The sequence below is a fragment of the Onthophagus taurus genome, chromosome 1, assembly GCF_036711975.1.
Source record: "Onthophagus taurus isolate NC chromosome 1, IU_Otau_3.0, whole genome shotgun sequence".
NCBI classification, from domain to species: domain Eukaryota; kingdom Metazoa; phylum Arthropoda; class Insecta; order Coleoptera; family Scarabaeidae; genus Onthophagus; species Onthophagus taurus.
The window spans coordinates 4882483-4903910 of record NC_091966.1 but is presented as its reverse complement, the minus strand read 5'-3'; the positions used below and the strand labels follow the sequence as shown (position 1 = coordinate 4903910).

The following is a 21428-nucleotide window of genomic DNA, read 5'->3' as shown; positions in this document are numbered from 1 at the left end:
ATTATCACTAGAACTAATACAAGATCTAGAATTAGAATCATTCGGGTTTAGCCGCCTTGAAGGACGTGCGGCTAACCCCGAATGTTTCTAGTTCTCAGTCTAGTGTTAGTTCTAGTTTTGCACTACCACTAGAACTAACACAAGACCTAGAACTAGAATCATTCGAGTTTAGCCATCTTGAGAGACGTGTGGCTAAATCCGAATGTTTCTAGTTCTCTGTCTAGTGTTAGTTCTAGTTTTACACTACCACTAGAACTAACACAAGACCTAGAACTAGAATCATTTGGGTTTAGCTGTCTTGAGAGACAAAAAATTGATGGAATAAACTTTTTATTACGAAATTTTCTTGTTTATTTTTATATTTTGATTGGACTAATTAATTTACTTCACGGATTTACGGAATTATGTTTGCGTTCAATTAAGTTAACCTCACGATAATCGAGCTTTATAAAACCGCCCATTATTCTGAACGAAATCAAATAAATTGTTAATAATAAATTTAATAAATAAATTTTTATTTAAAATCGTATTTGTGTTTTATGAAACTTTTAACAAGATTTTTTTTTAATATTTGTGATGATTTTAAATTTTTTTGTGATGACTTAAACGATTAATAAATTCTCTTTTTTTTTATTATAATATTATTAATTTTAATTAATTTTTTTTCAGGTCGATATTGTTGTCCACAATGTCCGAAAACGTACAAACAAAAAAACCATGTGTATAGACATTTAAAGTATGCATGCGGTGTTGAACCTAAGTTTGTATGTCAGTATTGTGGCAAAGAGAAACGCTACAAACAGAATTTATTGGATCATATTAAAAGGATCCATAAGGAAAAGATAATGTTAAACAAGTTTTTGTTGTAATTTTTGTTTATTAAAAATTAATATTGTATTTTCACAGGAATGTTTAAATTATTTTGGAACTATTTTATAACCGGTTGTTCAAAAATTTGTGTGTATAGGTTTTATCTTTGATTTAGTTGATTACGTTTATTTTTGCAGCTCAATTCAAATTTGATTTAATTCTAAGATATAGGAATTCTTATTCTGACCTATTTATTTATTTGTATAGGATTTATCAATTTAATTGAGACTGTTGAAATTAAATTAGTAAAAGAATTTTTTAGGCCGAAGATAAAACATTTTTATTGATAAATAACAAATAAATAATTATTTAAACAAAATGATTTCACTTTAATTTTATAATTTCCCACATAATATTCTATTTATGCATTTCGTGTTATTAGTTATTAAGTTATTAGTTTTTTTTCAGGAATTTCATATAACTCGCAATATATGAATGCAGTAACCATAGTTACAAAACTACTATGCACTTGCGCTGTCCCACATAAAATGCAACATAGCTTAATAGTACAGACATTGGGTAGTTTTGCAAAGGAAAAGTTTTGTTTGGAAAAAGAGGCAAACGGCTAAACCCGAATGTTTCTAGTTCTAGGTCTAGTGTTAGTTCTAGTTTTACTGCAATATAGTGATAAGTTATGCTAACTAGCACTACCTACCAATGTCACTAAAACTAACATTAGACCCAGAACTACAAAATTCTGGCTTCTGAAAAATTCTGCTTCCCGAATTCTACTTTCTAGTTCTACGTCTAGTGTTAGTTTTAGTTTTAGTGCAATCAAAATATGCAACATAGTGATATCTTATGCTAACTAGCACTACTTACCACTGTCACTAGAACTAACATTAGACCTAGAAGTAGAAACATTCAGGTTTACCCGTTTTAAGAGACGCACGGCTAAACGGAATATTTCTAGTTCTAGGTCTAGTGTTAGTTCTATTGATAGTGCTAGTGCAAAACTAGAACTAACACTAGACCGAGAACTAGAAACATAAAGATTTGAAATGAAAACAGATTTCCTTTGGCCATGACAACTAGGATTAATGAAGACAGAATATGTTGTCCAAAAATAAGAAATCGCACTCCTTCTTTAGAGAGTCCACATAGAAAAGCTTGAAATCTATTGCAATGTTGTGACAGTTGCGATTTTTTGTGCTCGTCATTCAAAAACTTGTAACATCACCATAAATTCTTAGTTTTATCACCAAGCAGTTTATAAAAGATGATTTGATTTTCTGAAAGTTCTGGAATTTCTAGTGCTACATTTGTAACTGCACTTTTATGGATTTCTAAAGATTTTCTTCCTCTTCTAGATATCACCACTGCAATTAAGATAGAGGTGGTGTCTAAGATGACGGAACTAAACTCGACTAAGCAAGTCCAGAAAATAGTATTAATTTCTAAATAGTATACATATTGGCCCAGAATTGTGCTAACTATATTTTCTTTTAATTCTGCATGGGACATCTAAGAACAAAATTTTCATACTGAAAGTACAACACTGAAGTAATAAATGATTTTGCTAAAATGTGTTTTCAAACACATTTTAAAACAGAAAAACACAGAAAAAGATTTAAGGTTTCTAAACAGGCCTCTTGTAGATAAGAGCATGCTTTATAACTTTTGATATTCTTCACTGCCATGGAGCATCTTTCAACGAAACCAATATAACTAAACTTGCTGCTATCTGGGTTAGAGGTACCATCAACCTAAGTCGAACCTATGTATGGAAGACATAGACTCGCCACAACATTTGCAAAACGTCCACATCTATCCATGGTTAGCTTCAAAAAACCCAAATATGTACTTAGCATAAATATGCTAAGATAGAATCGTTACGCCAAGATGTGCAAAGTGTATGTGAGATAGATCGTCTCAAACTGAGTCAATTTTTTCCTTCTTTGATCATCAATTTTTAAACCGAGTATTGCAATTTTTCTGTAGTTTGATTAAGTTTTTCTTGAAGTCCTGCAGGAATTTTTTCCTTGATATTTTTGTTCTGCTCTACAAATGCTCTTTTATTAGCTTCTCGCCTAACTTTTTTAGAAAAGCTCTTCGTTTGTTGCGTAGTACTATTTGAGCATTTATTTAATCTCTTAATCTATTATATACAGTGTGCGGCAAAATTATGGAATAAATTAAATAAAACATTATTTTTCAAAAACGGCGTAACAAGTCTATTTTGGCTTTTCAAAACACACATTTCGAGCCCACATTCACTTCCCGATAGTCATTTGTTTTCAAATTATGACGTCATCAACAGTTGTTTTATTACAGAATATAAAAGATTTTTTTTCTTGTTGATGACGTCATAATTTGAAAACAAATGACTATCAGGACGTGAATATGGGCTCTAATTGTATGTTTTGTAAAATCAAAGTAGACTTGTTACGCCGTTTCTGCAAAATAATGTTTATAAGCGTTCTATTGAATTTATTCCATAATTTTACCCCACACTATATAAAGGCTGGTACCAAAGTTTTATTGGTAATGGCACTGAAAGATAGACGTCGTGGTACCTTGTGGTCGAGACACTGTAATTGTATATTGTGGATATAGTGAGTGGTGCCTCGGCTCCAACTTCGATGACTTTCTCTTTATTAATAGTACATTGTGATCTGGCTACGCAAACAGTTATTGGGTGTTAACTTTGCAAATGAGACCTTGTAAAAGTTTGTTTAAGGAGTTTTCTTGTTCTGGCAATGTATATTTGAATAAGCATTTTCTCTAGATCAAGAGATAGCCTAGATACGTCTCAGATAGGATATGGTCTTGTTGCATATCTTCAAGTACTTAGATGCCTAAATATTTGCTTAGCCAGAGGTTGCTTCATTGATGTCTATTCCAATCCTTTGTCCAGAGTTACAAAATATTCATCCCAATTTGTTTTTGCAAGATCCTGCTCACATGTTGTATCAGATGATTCATTTCTTTTAGAAATCAGCCATCAGAACTCAGACAATATATAACCTGTTCTGGAATATCCCTAATTGGCTATCATTATCAAACATTCTTAATTATTACGGAAATTACCAAAACATTATTGATGCACCCAATGTTGAAGAACTCTCATTGAGATTGATGACATCTGCGACCTATAAAGTGCTATATCTTTGCGTAAGATGTTTTCAGAAAGCCGTTTCTCTTATGTGTGTTAATCGGATCACAGTGAAATGCAACAGAAGCAAATGCTTCAAAAGTTATATTTTAGTCTTTATATCTATGTGCAGAAGGTGTATTCATTGGAATTGAAATAGAACTAATCTTCGATCACTATGTTGGTGCTTGCTTGGTTGCTATGGGTTGATTCATTTTTCGTTAGAAATTCTGCATCAGCACCATAACCGCTCAAAGAATTTGTTGTCCAAAATTAAGAAATCGCACTCCTTGTTTAGAGAGTCCACATAGAAAAGCTTGAAATCTATTGCAAATGTTGTGACAGTTGCGACAGTTTTACAAAACTCTTGAAGCGTGTTATTTCGGATTAGTTTGAAATTCTTGATTTTTTTTGTGGTCGTCATTCAAAAACTTGTAACATCACCATAAATTCTTAGTTTTATCACCAAACAGTTTATAAAAGATGATTTAATTTTCTGAAAGTTCTGGAATTTCTAGTGCTACATTTGTAACTTTTACACTTTTATGGATTTGTAAAGATTTTCTTCCTTTTCTAGATATCACCACTGCAATTAGATAGAGGTGGTGTCTAAGATGACGGAACTAAGCAAGTCCACAAAATAATATTAATTTCTAAATAGTATACCGGTTGGCCCAGAATTGTGCTAACTAACTATATTTTCTTGTAATTCTGCATGGGACATCTAAGAACTAAATTTTCCTACTGAAACTACAACACTGAAGTAACAAGGAGTATTCATTGGAATTGAAATAGAACTAATCTTCGATCACTATGTTGGTGCTTGCTTGGTTGCTTTGGGTTGATTCATTTTTCGTTAGAAATTCTGCATCAGCACCATAACCGCTCAAAGAATAAATTTATTTATGTACTAATAACGTAGCGTATTGGCATGTCAGAATCACCTCGTCATAATTGACTTGGTGTAGCGATGATTAAGACTTAATTAATTGTATACAATACTCATACTTATGGAAGCTGCACTGAATTCGTGACCTTTTTGTCTGGTGTCTGCCTAAGTTCAGAATCCTAAACTAGATTCCATAAAAATACTCAAAAAATTTAAATATTTTTAACATTATTACATTTAAGATTTCGCATCACACCAAACATTTATAATAACTAAACAAGCTCCTCATATAAAGTGCTTTAATATCATCATTTAAGACCAGGTAGATGTTTTAGCTTCTTTTGTAATTTTGTTGTTAACTATATTATGTTTTAATTTAGCATTTCACGCCCACAATAAATATAATCTATGTCAAAAAAAATTGTTTGGACATTTTTTTAATCTATTTTATTTAATTTTTATAAATATTATTTTTTATTATAAAATCTTTTTAGGTCGATATTGCTGCCCTCAATGTCCAAAAACATACAAACAAAAAACCCACGTTCACAGACACTTAAAATACGAATGTGGAGTTAAACCTCAATACAAATGTCAGTATTGTGGAAAAGAGAAACGTTACAAACAAAATTTAATGGATCATATTAAACGGATGCACAAGAAAAAAGCAAAATTTGTTTAAACGAAATTTTTGTTTTACATTGTAATTACTTTATTAAAATTTATTTTATTATCGTTTTTTCATTCTAAATAAATAAAAAATTATTATTAACTTTATGAAATTGATTTATCAAGTTAATTTTAAGGTTTTTACTTTGTTTAATTGTTTCCTGATTAATATTTTTGTTTTACAGATTTCCCCAGACACCAATGTTGCAAGTGCTATAAAAGTTATAAACATAAAACAAACTTTTTACGTCATATAAATTTCGAGTGCTGCGATATTGAACCGAGATTTACATGTGATCAATGCGGAAGGAAAATGAAAAGAAAATGTGATCTTCTTAAACACATGCGTACTCACGATCGAAAAGAAAAAAAAATCGAAAACTCCTAATAATTTTATATTTTCACTTATAATAATATCACTTAACTTTATTTGTTGATCTATCACATCCAACTTTATGCACAAATGATAATAAAAATTCTTTTAAAATAAAATGATTGTTTATAAAATTTTTTAAATCATACAAATTTCTTTTTAATTTAATATTTATTCATTTTGTATTGTTATCTTTTTTTTTAATTTGTGTTTTAGATGTTTCCTCCAAATTTCAATGTGAGAAGTGCTTGAAAACATATCGATCGAAAAGCGCTTGGGTTAGACATACCACTTTCGAGTGTGGTGTTGCACCACAATTTGGTTGTGAAATTTGTGGAAGAAAAATGAAACGAAAAGATGATTTAGCTAGACATATTGCGGCGCATAGAAGACGGACGTATATGTTATGTTTTTAAATGTTTATTATGTTTGAGAAGAATTATATATTAACTATAAGCTTAAAATATTAAATATTATATAATATTGATTCATGTCTATATTGTAATGAGGTCATAATTAATCTCGACATTGTTTGTCTCTCCCCCCGTGGTTTTGTCAGATATCTTCTTTGCCCACATCTGTACTATCATCTTTACTGGCAATTCCCCAAATTGATATGCCATGCGTCCATATAGGCTTCAGGTTCTGCCATGTTTCGTAAATATCACTTCTTTTCTACCAGCTCTGGATTTCACTTCTGGACATCAGCCATAATTACGCTTACAGCCGATCCTGAAACTGTTCAAAAGGCATTAATGACGCAAGATGTACTTGAGTAGATGACTCTATGTAGGAAAAGTTAACCAACTTGCTTCTTGAATATTTAACACAATTTTTAATATGTCAAAAAGTGGCTATGATTCCAACATGTCTTGATCCTTAAAATGAAGTCAACGATTTTACGAATGCAAAAAAGAGCAAAATAACTCCAGTAAAGTCTGGGCTAACGCAGCATTTAACGTTGTTATGGGTTTGTACAATACTTTCGTAAAAGAAGGAGTTTACCACCGAATATTGGTACTCATATATGAGAGAAAATGTTGATCTCTGAATTTAGTCTCATAATTACACTATATGTGTAAATATTGAACCGTTACGGAGCCAAGTCTGGTGAATAAGCATAGTATTTCTCATCTAAACGGTTCAACCGTTTCTTTGACTAGCTTTGCTGTGTGATGCACCATTATCATGAAAAAAAATGACTTTGTGTTGCCTTTTTTGATATTCTGGTCAGTTTCCATGCAAAGCTTAATTCAAATCGATCATGTGTTGTCGGTAGCGTTTAATATTAACGGTTTCGCCAGGTTTTAGAAGCTTATTATGGACCAGACTCTGTTGGTCCCACCGCACACAGCGCATTATCTTCCGCTCATAGTGATTTGGCCTTCTAACTCCTTTGTCACATGCATGAATATCACATAGATTTCCTACATCAACATTTTCGACACCTTTATGGAGTCGAACCTCAACCTCCTCATCTTCTCAGCAATATACCACATATCTCCAGAGTCTCACCATGTCTAAAAACATTATGGCAACATATCCCAAGGAGTACGTCACTTTGTGAGCATCTTATCAACTTTTAAAGCACACCTTACCTTCCCCAGAGTATCATGGTACCATGTACTTAGAGTACATAATCCAACACCTCAAACTAGTGTAGGCCACCAACAGCAGCCCTCCATTAAGACATATATAACGCATATCAAAAGTGTTGGCTCATTCAGCAAAGTTGCAGCATATTATCATTGTCAAATAACACAGCTAAAATGTTTCGTGGTCAATGAGGAGCGTACATAAATATCCTATACTGTTTGTTTGCAGAACTAAAATAAGTTGACGATGAAAATAAGATACCACAAAAATGTCTGATAGCAGGCCACACGTATGGAAGTATGCATTCCTGTATGTAACGAGAGATAAGAAATTAAGATTGATTCTCTGAGTTGTTACGGGTCGAAAATCTCAGCAAGGACCCTACCTATTCTAATTCTATCTTGATCTGCAGTCAGGTTGAGTAGAATCTAGCCCAACCTTAAAGCAACCCAATCCATCTCAATGCAACGGAATCCCAACGCAAGCCAATTTAAAAGCAAGTAAACTACAAAGTAAGCCAACCTCAAAGCAAAACAATTTAATTCCAACGTAACCTCACTTGATAACAATTCATCCAACTCCAGAATAAGTTCAAATCATCCAGAACCATCCTACTCTAGAGCATCTCTAACACAGAATCACTTGACACCAGAACAAGCCAACGCAACCTGTAAACAATTCAAACCCAAAGTAACTTAATAACGAAGCAACTCATCCAAAAAGTAATCCAAATACGAATCTAGTCATTTACAATACAAAGCTCAATCGTAAATCACTTTAACCACGAAGCAACTTATCTACAAAGTTACAAATAAACTGCAAAGTATCCAACTCAACCTCAATGCAAACCAAGTCCAGAGCAATACATTCAACAAATAATCCAAATCCACAGCAAGCCAATTCCGCTATAATTACCCAATGCCAAAGTAAGCCAACGCAACCTCAAAACTATCTCAAAAATGTATGTACTGGAAGTAGTTTTAAAGTACTTTATTTATTTACTCTATGAAACTAAAATAATTATGGTACTTAAAGGAGTTGTTACTGGGTACTTAAATATTTAGTTTAAAGTAAAATTGGTTATTACTCCTAACACTTTTTGAAAAGTACTTGTTACTTATTACTTGGAGCAAAAATAATGCTTGTACTGGTTATTGGAACCACTTTTTCTTAGTATTTATAACAATCTACAGTAAAGGACCTATCTAAAGGACTGAAAAAAGGATAAGCACAGAGATCAGCTTGTTGCCCAGTCTGGAATGGACGAAAAAAGCAGCTTTAGCATATGCTGACGTCATAATCCTTGTAGAAGCTTATAGCAAAGCGCAAATAGAAGAATAGCAATGATAAAGTAAAATTGACGTATACAGGGATAAAACGCAATAATGAAAGGGAATTTAATTAGAGATCCAGTAATGAAGATTTATGCCATATTGATAAAACGGAAATAACCGAGGAAATAAAAAGTGATACCAAATGGTACATCTAAACTACTTGAGCAATACACGGATTAGCTTATCATAGAGCATCAATTATATAAAACTACATTAATGGATACTGGGTCAGTTGACACTAGAACGCTGCTAATGGACCTGGAGGTGCAGTTAAATCTATTATTACGCTGTCTCTGGACAAAGGTTGACTATATAATTGGCGATTATGAATTTTGACGTCTCCCTACAGATTTTTCAGTGCAATTTTTCCTTCTATAATCAATTTAAGAAGGTGGTATCGCTACCCCTTCAGAACTAGATTTGTTTGTTTCCTCACCAAGTCTATCTTCTTCGACAGGCCTTTTTCAATTTTAGTTATAAAATCTCCTGTTAATTGTTGTTTCACCATTTTTAGTAAGTTGAATAAAATTCGTAAGATTCCCAGTTTATGGAAGCATGGATGCATCCCATATACCATAGATGCATAGATCATAGCGTCTACATGTTGTAGTACAACTTATCCAGTGACAAACTCTTTCATTACATTGACTCAATCGAATAGTTTTTTCTTCTTACTCCGATCTCAAAGACGTATTTTCCAGAGTAAAATTAATTTATAAATTAAAGATATAAACAATCATTTAATTTAAGCATTATGGTGCCATAACCATTTATTTAATTCTACAGTGATTTTCGTGCTATACATTCGTTAGTAACCCACATAAACGAGTTTCTCCCTTGACCAGAATATCGAGGGGATGGAGACCCATGAGGGTTCCATAACAGCTGTTGGAGTGGTTCGAAAAAACGGTGACACAAAAATGAATTAGACGTTACCTTACCCAATTCTAGTTGTGTTATTTTCGTGTAATAGGTAAGCATGGTTTGAATCATTCTTTTAAACAATAATTTCTAACTTTAATTCTTAATTTGTTTTATATTAATTGTGGGGAACTAATTCTGGACGATGAGATGAATTTAGAATTCGAGAAAGTTAAGAATGTTTGTAATCCTTACAAAGAGATTCCCAGTTATTAAAAGGCAAAAAACAACCATAATAAATTTATTATTAATAAACAATTATTTTTAAATCACTTTTATTATTTTATTTCTATTTAATTTCGATTTCTAATCGATAACAACTTTAATTTTATTTCGTATAAAATTTTAAGTAAACATTTTTCAGATGTAAGCAGACATCAATGCCAAAGATGTTACAAAAGTTATAAACGAAGTTGTCATTTGAAACGGCACCTACGCTTCGAGTGCGGAGTCGAACCCCAATTTATCTGTACAATTTGCGGACGATGTGTTAAGCAGAAGGGTAATTTCTTTAGACATATGCAGACTCATAAAAATGTTGAGAATTATTTAGATCACGATATGGATCATTACTCTTAATTAAAAAAAAATCATTATTTTAAGATTAATACATTTAAAAAAAAATTATATAATAATTAAGATTCATTTTTTTAGGTAAGTTATTTTTAGTATAATTATTTTTTTGTAAATTTGGGGTTGGTTGTGGTTTTCTTTGTAATTGTAATATAATTTTGTAAATAATTTCATTGTACTTTTATTAATTTCGAATTTTTTAATTCTTCACTTATTGATTTTCATTTTCTTTACTTATTGATTTTTTATACAGACGAAGAGTCAAAAACAATCACTTTATAAATAAAAAAAATATTTCAGGTTGTTTGCAGTGCCCAAAATGTTTAAAAAACTTCGGCCAGAAAAAGCACTTAACCAGGCATATTCGCGAAGTTTGTCAACGGCAAAAACCACACGAATGCTTTCATTGTGGAAAATTATTTTCAAGAAATTACATTCTTCAATCCCACGTTAAACGACGACACATGAACATTCAATTAAATTATTAACCTATTTAATTTATTTAATTTAATTTAATTTAATTTTCTAGATGGAAAATAGGGTTGATATTAATTAATTTAATGGTTGATTTTTCATTAATATTTATTATTTATTCTTATTATTTTACTCTAATAAAATGATTTTAAATAATTCTTTTTATTATTTTTTTTAGTAAAAATATTATTTGCCTTTATTAATAAAAGCTTTTTTTTGTTGTATAAAGTTATAACAACATTCTAATTTTTTCTTTTTGTTTTCAGATGGTTTCAAAAGATATTATTGTAAAGATTGTAACAAAAGTTACAAGTATAGGCAAGGATTATGGCGCCATAAACACCATTATTGTCAATATCATTCTGCAAAATAATATTATATAAAAAAATGTTATTTAATTAAAATTACTTGGGGTAACTTAACAAAATATTATATCGGGAATTTCATATAACTTGCAATATATGAATGCAGTAACTATAGTTACGAAACTATTACGCACTTACACTGTCCCATAAAAATGCAACATAGCTTAATAGTTCAGGCATTGGGTAGTTTTGCAAAGGAAAATTTTTGCTTGCAAAAAGATAATGTCGTTATGATAACCCTGAATTTTCGGGCCATCTTAAGACCGTAGGTCTTAGCCACACGTCTCTTAAGACGATTAAACCCGAATGATTCTAGTTCTAAGTCTTATGTTAGTTCTAGTTTTAGTGCAATAAAATATGCAACATAGTGATATCTAATGCTAACTAGCGCTATCCACCACTATCACTAGAACTAACATTAGAACTAGAACTAGAAACATTCGGGTTTAGCCGCACGGCTCTCAAGTCGGCTAAACCCGAATGATTCTAGTTGTAGGTCTTGTATTAATTCTAGTGATAGTGCTAGTGTAATACTAGAACTAACACTAAATCAAGAACTAGAAACATTCGGATTTAGCCGCACGTCTTTCAAGACGGCTAAAGCCGAATGATTCTAGTTCTAGGTCTTGTGTTAGTTCTAGTGATAGTGTAAAACTAGAACTAACACTAGACCTAGAACTAGAAACATTCGGGTTTAGCCGCACGTCTCTTAAGACGGCTAAACCCGAATGATTCTAGTTGTAGGTCTTGTGTTAATTCTAGTGATAGTGCTAGTGTAATACTAGAACTAACACTAGATTAAGATCTAGAAACATTCGGATTTAGCCGCACGTCTTTCAAGACGGCTAAAGCCGAATGATTCTAGTTCTAGGTCTTGTGTTAGTTCTAGTGATAGTGTAAAACTAGAACTAACACTAGACCTAGAACTTGAAACATTCGGGTTTAGCCGCACGTCTCTCAAGACGGCTAAACCCGAATGATTCTAGTTCTAGGACTTGTGTTAATTCTAGTGATAGTGCTAGTGTAATACTTGAACTAACACTAGACCAAGAACTAGAAACATTCGGATTTAGCCGCACGTCTTTCAAGACGGCTAAAACCGAATGATTCTAGTTCTAGGTCTTGTGTTAGTTCTAATGATAGTGTAAAACTAGAACTAACACTAGACCTAGAACTTGAAACATTCGGGTTTAGCCGCACGTCTCTCAAGACGGCTAAACCCGAATGATTCTAGTTCTAGGACTTGTGTTAATTCTAGTGATAGTGCTAGTGTAATACTAGAACTAACACTAGATCTAGAACTAGAAACATTCGGATTTAGCCGCACGTCTTTCAAGACGGCTAAAACCGAATGATTCTAGTTCTAGGTCTTGTGTTAGTTCTAGTGATAGTGTAAAACTAGAACTAACATTAGACCTAGAACTAGAAACATTCGGGTTTAGCCGCACGTCTCTCAAGACGGCTAAACCCGAATGATTCTAGTTCTAGGTCTTGTGTTAGTTCTAGTTATAGTACTAGTTTAAAACTAGAACTAACACTAGACCTAGAACTAGAAATATTCGGATTTAGCCGCACGTCTTTCAAGACGGTTAAACCCAAATGATTCTCGTTCTAGGTCTTGTGTTAGTTCTAGTGATAGTGTTAAACTAGAACTAACATAAGACCTAGAACTAGAATCATTCGGGTTTAGCCGTCTTAAGAGAGGTATGGCTAAACCCGAATGTTTCTAGTTCTAGGTCTTGCACTAAATCTAGAAATAACACAAGACCTAGAACTAGAAACATTCGGGTTTAGCCGCACTTCTCTCAAGACGGCTAAACCCGAATGATTCTAGTTCTAGGTCTTGTGTTAGTTCTAGTGATAGTGCTAGTGTTAAACTAGATCTAACATAAGACCTAGAACTAGAATCATTCAAGTTTAGCCGTCTTAAGAGACGTGTGGCTAAACCCGAATGTTTCTAGTACTAGGTCTAGTGTTAGTTCTAATTTTAGTGCAATGAAAATATGCAACATAGTGATATCTTATGCTAACTAGCATTACTAACATTACCTACTACTATCACTAGAACTAACATTAGACCTAGAACTAAAAATATTCAGGTTTAACCGTCTTAAGAGACGCATGGCTAAACGGAATATTTCTAGTTCTAGGTCTAGTGTTAATTCTAGTTTTATTTGTTTTTCTAGAATGTTGTATATTTTTATTGAGCTAAAATTTATTGTAGTAATGTCAAATTATATTGACATGTTGCATTTTAGGTGGGAAAAAGTAAGTTGTAGGTACTATTCTATGAAAATATATTTTTGTATATTGCATCTTAAGTGAAATTCACTCTATGTGTAATTTCATAAAATTCAGTTGAATCGATTTGAACATATCGGGAAAGCAATACTAAGCTTCAAACAATCTGGTACTTTGTAGTATTTGTACCCAAATCGAAAAGATTTTATGCAATTATGTCGTAAGACAAGAATCTTGTAACATTGAGTTACATTTAGTTTTTGAACGCGAATCAAAGTTAGTTTCTTCATAAGCTAATTCCATAACCATTGCATCATCAATCGAAAAAGATTTGTGGATGTGGTGCTGCAAGAAAGCAAAAGAAAAAATTAATGAGGATAATTTAAGCGTCTAGAAGAGATGATATTGGAGTTCTGTGCCAATATCAAAATCTCTAGTGTAACAACTTGACTTGATTCACGCTTTCTGCACAAATCGCTAGAAAACTGTCAAGAAGTTTGAAAACATTGAGCGCGAATATCAGCAAAAATGTTAGACAAATCAGAAATATTTCTAGATCAGAACCTATTGCAAATGGCTATTCTTTCTTCTAAACCCAATATGTTTTCTTCTACTTCTCCTAGTGTATGTTAGAACTCTTTCTTGCTCAGTGCTCTGATTATCAAAGTGTTCTCCATTAAGGCAAGTGCAAGTAAAATGGCCAACTCCGTCATCGAGGTTGGCGCATTATTGTGTTAGGAGTATGAAAAAAAAAGTTTTTGTTTGAATTGTTGAGCGAACGTGCATTGTGGCCATCCGTTGCCATGTGGCAGAAATGAATCCACAACTACAGATCTCATCGTCTTCGAGCTACGAGCTCTTCTATTCTTGAGTTGATGTAGTTGATGTCACTTTATCGCTAGATCATGATTGGAAACAATTTTGTATGGCTAAAGTAGCTACTATGTTAACTGGGAAAAGTAAGAGTCGTCTAGAATTCAACGAGATACTTGGGAAGAGTTGTAGTTTTTCGGCTGGGTTGTCACAACGACTTCGGATGTGATTGCATGTGGTAAATTAATAAAAGTCTGTGCGCGGGGATGTAGAGTTGGTCTCATCGAAGGGGATTAAGGTTGCTTAAGTTGGCGCGAGTCTGGTTATGTGGGTATATGTTTGAGTAGATTTTACGAACCTTTAACTTTTATGATTTTAGGTTGCAATTAGTATTCCATATTCCCATTCGTACATCCATTTTCCGATTGCCTGATTGTCTATCTGACATCTGTTCGATTTTTTGTGCTCAATCCCCAACCTAAAATGCCAGAGACTCTGTTATTGGAATTATCATATCTTAGCTGATAAGTTCAAGTTTTTAGACGTCAGAAGGTCTCCTTTACTCGCATTCGTTGCTGCATTAAAAAAAACCGTTGACAGACTCTTAGAGTAGATAATACATGAAAAATTAAGATGAATAGTCTTAATATACATGGGGTCGCAAATGCCTCCTTAACGAGATAGAGCGGGTCAAAGTTTCTTTAAAATTAAACATCATCTGTAATATTGTCTATGCCATTGCTAATTTTGTCAAACGGGCATTTTTTTTTGGTCTCTTACAAAACCTGGTACTTGGTAATACCTTTGTTGTATTACCTGCCTTAGAAGTCTGTCAGCGGTTTTTTGAATCACCCTGTATAGATACTAATCCACTCAATGGATTGCCTGGGTGTTCATAAGTTTATTGTTGTAAAGATGGATCTTATAAATTCTTTTATGGCTATATCTTAGACAGCAAAGCATCTTGCGGTTCACCATCACGAACTCATGAATTGTTTGTAATCGGCTTCAATAAGAAAAATTATGACCAGTCGCTCTTTTAGCCACCTTTATGCATCGAGTACTTTTTTCTATGTGTTTTACGTTATTTATGTGCATAAAGCCTGTGTGAGGCAAGAAACTAACTGTATCTCTTTATTAAGATGACCCTAATGCAATAATTAAATTGTGGCATCCAGGTCATCTTATCCAAGTCATTTGATATGTTCAAATCGATATAGTTAAACACCATCATATTGACATATGGTAATTTAGTTGTAAAATAAATTCAAATTTAAAGTCAAAATTTGTGTCCAGAAAATAACAAATTCAGTTACCCCAACTGATTAAACTGGATTAAAATAGAAAAAGAACATTTTTGAATGAGGTTTTGAACGATTTCAAAAATATATATATTTCTTCAAAGTTGATTAGTTTTAGTTTCGTTGATATATTTTGTTTTCTATATTTACATGAACGCAAATCGTGTTATTTTCAAAAAAATTCGTCAAATTTCATGATGATTTAAAGAATTTTAATAAGATTATAGTTCCCTGAAGATGACCGATCGCAATGAAACATGTAAAACTACCAGACCATACTAATATTAGTGGATAAATATTTTTATATAAAAATAATAAATTAAAAATATTAAGTTATTAATTTTTTTTAATTTTCTCTTTTAGATTAAAAATCGTAAGTAAAAATATTAAAAAAGCATGTCACGAAATCTTAAATTTAATTCATAAAAAAACCTTAATAAATGACTCAGTTTTAAAATTTTTGACTTATTAAATCCATTACAAATCAAAATTATTATCGATTATATTTCGAAAATATTGTTTTTTTAGATTTTGGTGTTTTTCTCTTGACGTTTCTTCGTTTCATTTTTGCAGAATCCGTTTCAGAGGACGGCGGAGACCATATTAACGATGACGACAGAATCAACGATGAATACGAAGAAGATGACGATGAAATGTTGGAAGAAGAAGACCCATTAAAATTACCGCAATATTCGCGACTTACTTACGAACATAATTACGCTTTTCGAATACCACCGAAAGTAAAGCGACAGATGCGCGATCATGTTATTAGCGTGTATTCGAACCGCTTTTTGCAATGTACCTTATGTGCCTTTGGTACGAGAGGTAACGTTCCGATGCAAAATCATATGAAACAAGTTCACGGATTGGTTATTCCACAAAGAAAGAAAGGTAATGTGTTAATGGGAGTTAATAAATTTTTAAATCACGTTTTATTTTTAGCGTTTCGATGTAATTGTTGCGATAAAAGTTATTCGCATAAGCACAGTTTATATAGACATAGGAGGCAGCAACATCGTGCGGAAGAAAAAAATTAAGCCATAAAAGAAAACATACAAATATATCAAAAAAATTAATATGTATATGATTATGAAAAGCAAACCTGAATTTCATACAATGTAAGAAATGTTGATTTAAGTTTTTCGATATAACTAATAGAAGGTATTTTAATTTTAATTTTTAAATAGATTAATATTTTTTTAGTTTCCATGTTCTACTTAAAAATTTAAATAATAAACTCGTTTCCCTTTTTAGTTTTATTTTTCTTTATAAACAAATCAACAATGTAATTAAATGTGATTATAATAATTTCGTTTAAACTTATTCTTTTCCAAGAAAATTGTGATTGTGATTTAGTGAAAATCGATTTTATTAAGTTTTTTTAATTGATGGTAAATTGAGTATAGTTTCGAATTTTATTTCTTATTTAGTTGTATTTAACAAAAATAATTTTAGGATATACAAGTAGATGTAGGCGCATACGTGCATTACGAGAAAAGGAAGATTAAGTGTGATAACTCGAACATAAGCCTTCTTTTAGTAGTGGTTAAGAAAAATGTGAGCAAACATTCCCCCGAGGTTCTTATAGGCTGGGTAGTGAAGAGTTGGGTTGGGTTGATTCTCCTTTACGTGGTTGGATTCAGCAAATCGAATCCTTCAGAACTGGAAATGGGTGAGTTATCTCTCCATATAGCTTGATTTAGTTTGAGGAAACTAAAACAGTGTGTTCTGGGGATTCTTGAAGAAACCTGGAAGGAAGACGACTTTTGGCTACTTTGCCAAAACGTTGTAGTTACTAATTGTATTGTTGGGGATTTGATAAGTCAAAGTTAATTTTATCAGAGGAGGTGAAGAGCTCTGGTTAAATATTCGGTTGATTGTGACGATGTGGTACTGGTCACTTCAGACATAGAGGAACTGGAAAACATGTTATAAGATCTAAACGAACACTCAAAGAAAATAGGATTAATGATGAACCTGCATAAAATCAAAATAATGTTGTAACATGCAAAATGATGTTGCCCTATTAAAGTATCTTGATCACACTATTAAAATTGGCAAAAATTCAACTATCATGGACAGCATTTGGAAAACTCAGTTTTATACTTAGAGTGACTTTAAAGAGTGATAGAACGAGCAATGCTGGGAGTCACTCTAAGAGACGAGATTCAACATAGCGATACTCGCAGAAGAACACAAGTGATAGATGTTATAAGTCAAGTAGCAAGGCATAAGTGGGAATGGGTCTGGCATGTGGTAGAAGAAAACACAGAAAAATGACCACAAAGAATAACATATTGAAGACCACGAGAAACCAGAAGAGGTGCAGGAAGACCGCAAAAGAGGTGGATTGATAATGTGAAGGGTGTGAATAAAACAATTATGTGTGTTGAGATGGACTATTTAAATGTTCAACTCCACCGGTTTCGATTACTAAATGTAATCATCTTCAGGAAATTTTCCACGTCAATTAATCCTACATCTAAAACTATTTTTTTTTCATTATACGTTTTATTTCCTTTTTGTTTCGAAGTTGCATGTGAAGTTAGCTATATCATAATCATTTAGCTAACTTCACTGAATATCAACATAACCTCAAAATAAAAATAAGAACCAACGTGGTGGCCACTCTGAATAAACAAAAGAAAAAAGACATGAAAGCACAGATTTCAAAGTAAATAATTAAGCAAGATTTATAAAATATAATTGACGTGGTAAGTAAATCTCCTGAAGATTGAAGTAGGTAATCGAAACCCGTAGAGCTGAACAATTAAATAATCCATTAAACTAAAACTAGAACTAACACTAGAACTAAGACTAGACCTAGATCTAGGTCTTTTGAAAAAATGTTTGACGTTTCGGATGCCATGTTGCAACACTTCTAACTTGTTTCTGAAGAAGGTGAAAGCTTTCGTACTTACACATATAAATAATCCATCTCAACACACATAATTGTTTTATTTGAATTAAAAGAGAAAACAATATATAACCGCAGCAAAAGACAGAAATAAATGGAGATATTTGGAAAAGGCCTAGAATCTGACGATAGCCTGCTTTGTTATACCTTTCCAAAAATTGATATGTATCTTCTAGTCCAGCTTCGAATCGTTGAATTCTGTTTAAGTATTAATTTAAGTACTTCGTCGTCACCAAAAAATAAGAAAGAAATTGGTACCGACCAAAAGTTAATAACCCGGCTCTCTTTTCTGGCTTGCGACTAATAAGTATTTTACCAGCCATGTCAAAGATTTTGGAAAAAATAATGAATATGCAATTGAAAAGACATTTAGAAATCAATAAAATTTTACCTGCAGTGCAATCTGGGTATAGAGAAGGTCATGGTTGTGTACTTGATGATATACTCTGCGCCATTGATAAAGGATTGATAACAATACTAGTTCTTTTAGACTATACAAAAACTTTTGACACTGTAAAATCATAACCTTTTGCTCTCAGTCTTACATCATTTTGGTTTGGAAAACTCAGCGGTAAAACTCTTTGGAACCGACAGGGTTGCTCTCTCCAACACTGTTCGGTGCTCATTGTATACCACACCGCTTAGCCACATTTTTAAACGTAGCAAGGTGCATTTTTATGCTGATGACACGCAAGTGTATATCAGCTAAAAACCAGAGGAGTTAAGCAGCTGTCTTGCAATTTTGAATAATGAATTAATCCTGAATCCCAATAAATCAAAAGTCATGTTTTTTGGTTGGTCGACAAATTGATATAGTTAAATTGGAAGAACATGTTAATGTAATGATCAATGGACTGAGGTTTCCTGTAGTAAAGGAAGCGTGAAATTTGGGGTTGATAATCGATCCAAAAATAAGATTCAGGAAGGATATAACTTGCTCGTTGCATGCGGCATATACAAAATTGAAGATGTTATACTCATCGAGGCAACTATTAAATAAAAATGTAAAAATCTTGCTATGCGAGTCTCTAATACTATCAAAATTTAACTATGCAGATGTGGTATATGGGCCCTGCTTATTGAGAATCGATGAGCAACGTGTGCAAAGAGTGCAGAACGCCTGCCTTAGGTACATCTATGGTATCAGGAGAGGTGTCACATAGGTTGATTGACGCTGGATGGCTTAATATGTATCGACGCAGGGAGGCACATGCCTGTTTATTTTACTATCGAATCGTCAAGATGCAAATACCGGAATATCACCTAAACAAAATTAAATACCACACGGACATACACAACCTGAATTTGAACTGAAATATTTAAGCGGTCATTTAGTTATCAGATAGTTAATCAGTTTAATAGCATACCGGAAAAAATTAAGCAACTGACGGTATGCTCCTTTAAAAGACGTATACACAGTGCTATGTTTGAGGAGCAGCGTCATCAAATTGTGAAAAATATAATCCCCTGTAAAGATGTGAGAGTGCATACTTGGATGGCCTACCTTTAGCCTCCAATTTAATTTAATTTTAGTTTAAATGTACAGATTTTAGCAACCAATATCGACGAATATGAAGCGGTACTCAGAATCTGTTGCAGTCATAGATACAATCTGTATACAATTATGGTATATGGAATCAAGAACTTCAACCGCCAGGATTGCAGCTAAATATTGCAACAACCCTCATCTTTCTTTTGCCTGCTAATACGACAAGCTATTTGGCTTGTGTACTGATACAATTCTACAATTCCCAGTATAAAGACATTCTCAAGTAGAGTCCACCCCCTGTTTTTTGGAGAGGCCATTAACCCATCGCTCCCTGGACCAGTCATACATCTCCGGTGTCATTAATAGCAGAACTCTTTGCTCCTAGAAAAGCGGGTTGATCGTGTAATTAACGACCTCACGTCGGAGAAGAACGAAATTTCTAGAGGATGCCAAGGCTCAAATTGGGTTGTACTGCCATTAAGGAGAGAGAGTTTTGAATGTAACCTTGAAATAACAACATTTAGACAACATCTTGACATATGATGCACGTAGGAACCCTTCATAGGTACATTGAGAGAAAGGTTATTGGGGCTCCCACTAAAGTAAGAATCGTAGGACAAAGAGCCTAATTGGAGATCCTAACTCTAGTTTTGAACGTAACCTTGGCATTAACTACATAGGGACAGATATCAGGATCTTGACATATTGGGGATATAGCAACATGATATAGTGAAATAAAGCGTTTTGAGAGGTACAACGAAGCTACAGTTGTAGGACCAGGAAAAAAATCATTCTATTCGAACCGAAATGAAATATTTTCTTGCTTCGTATTCCGTGATTTTAATAATAGTCTTAATAGTTTAATATTATAATATGGTAGTCGTGTCGATTTCGATTTCGCTTCGAAAAGAGAAGCTAGCAGCTTAAAAATTTTAGCAAGCGTCTAATCAAGGACCGTGTGTTGTAAGTACATTGAGATGATAACAAAAAATAGTTTGTAGTATTTTTTGCAGGGAATTCTTATGTGGCTTTGCATTCTACAATTTAAATATAGATCATTCTCTCCTTTCCTGGTAGCAAGCGTATTCAGCAGAATTATGTTCGAAACCTACACATTTAGAGCACCTCTTTGTATTTGAAGTCATTTTGGCACTTCAACATCATCGGAGGAAGAAGCACAGTTGATGTTGTCTCAGAAATGTTGTCATTGACTCCAATTGTGATTTATCCTCTAAATCCTGGATTTTATTGCCAAAGCTGTTTTTGCATTCCTTCTCAGTTCGACTTCCTATTTTCCTGATTCCTTTTTTGACCACTTCGTTGTGGTAGCAAGACATAAACCATTTTCTGGTTTTGCAGACATCGTCAGAAGTGACTCAATTATAAGTTCGAACCTAAGTTTCTTCTTAATCCGAAACATGTTACATTACAAAATATTTTATTCTCAAAGAGATAATCAAAATATATCTGTTATAAATAATTAATTTCCAACTAATTATGTATTATTTA

At 32.8% G+C, this 21428-nt stretch overlaps 1 protein-coding gene across 27 annotated transcripts in view; it reads left to right on the top strand.

Moving 5' to 3' along the window:
- Window positions 1–21428, top strand: part of LOC111415678 (longitudinals lacking protein, isoforms H/M/V) — a 289549-nt gene that overhangs the window by 117572 nt on the left and 150549 nt on the right. The window contains exons 5-6 of one of the 27 annotated variants that reach the window (XM_023047442.2): window positions 16087–16404; window positions 16456–16766. The exons of 25 other annotated variants lie outside the window; for them this stretch is intronic. In XM_023047442.2, coding sequence (XP_022903210.1) covers window positions 16087–16404; window positions 16456–16550 — 413 coding nt within the window. In that variant the 3' untranslated portion in view covers window positions 16551–16766. Of the gene's footprint in view, window positions 1–5707; window positions 6015–16086; window positions 16405–16455; window positions 16767–21428 lie in introns of those variants that run through there. One more of the 27 variants, XM_023047471.2, reaches the window with a different exon arrangement.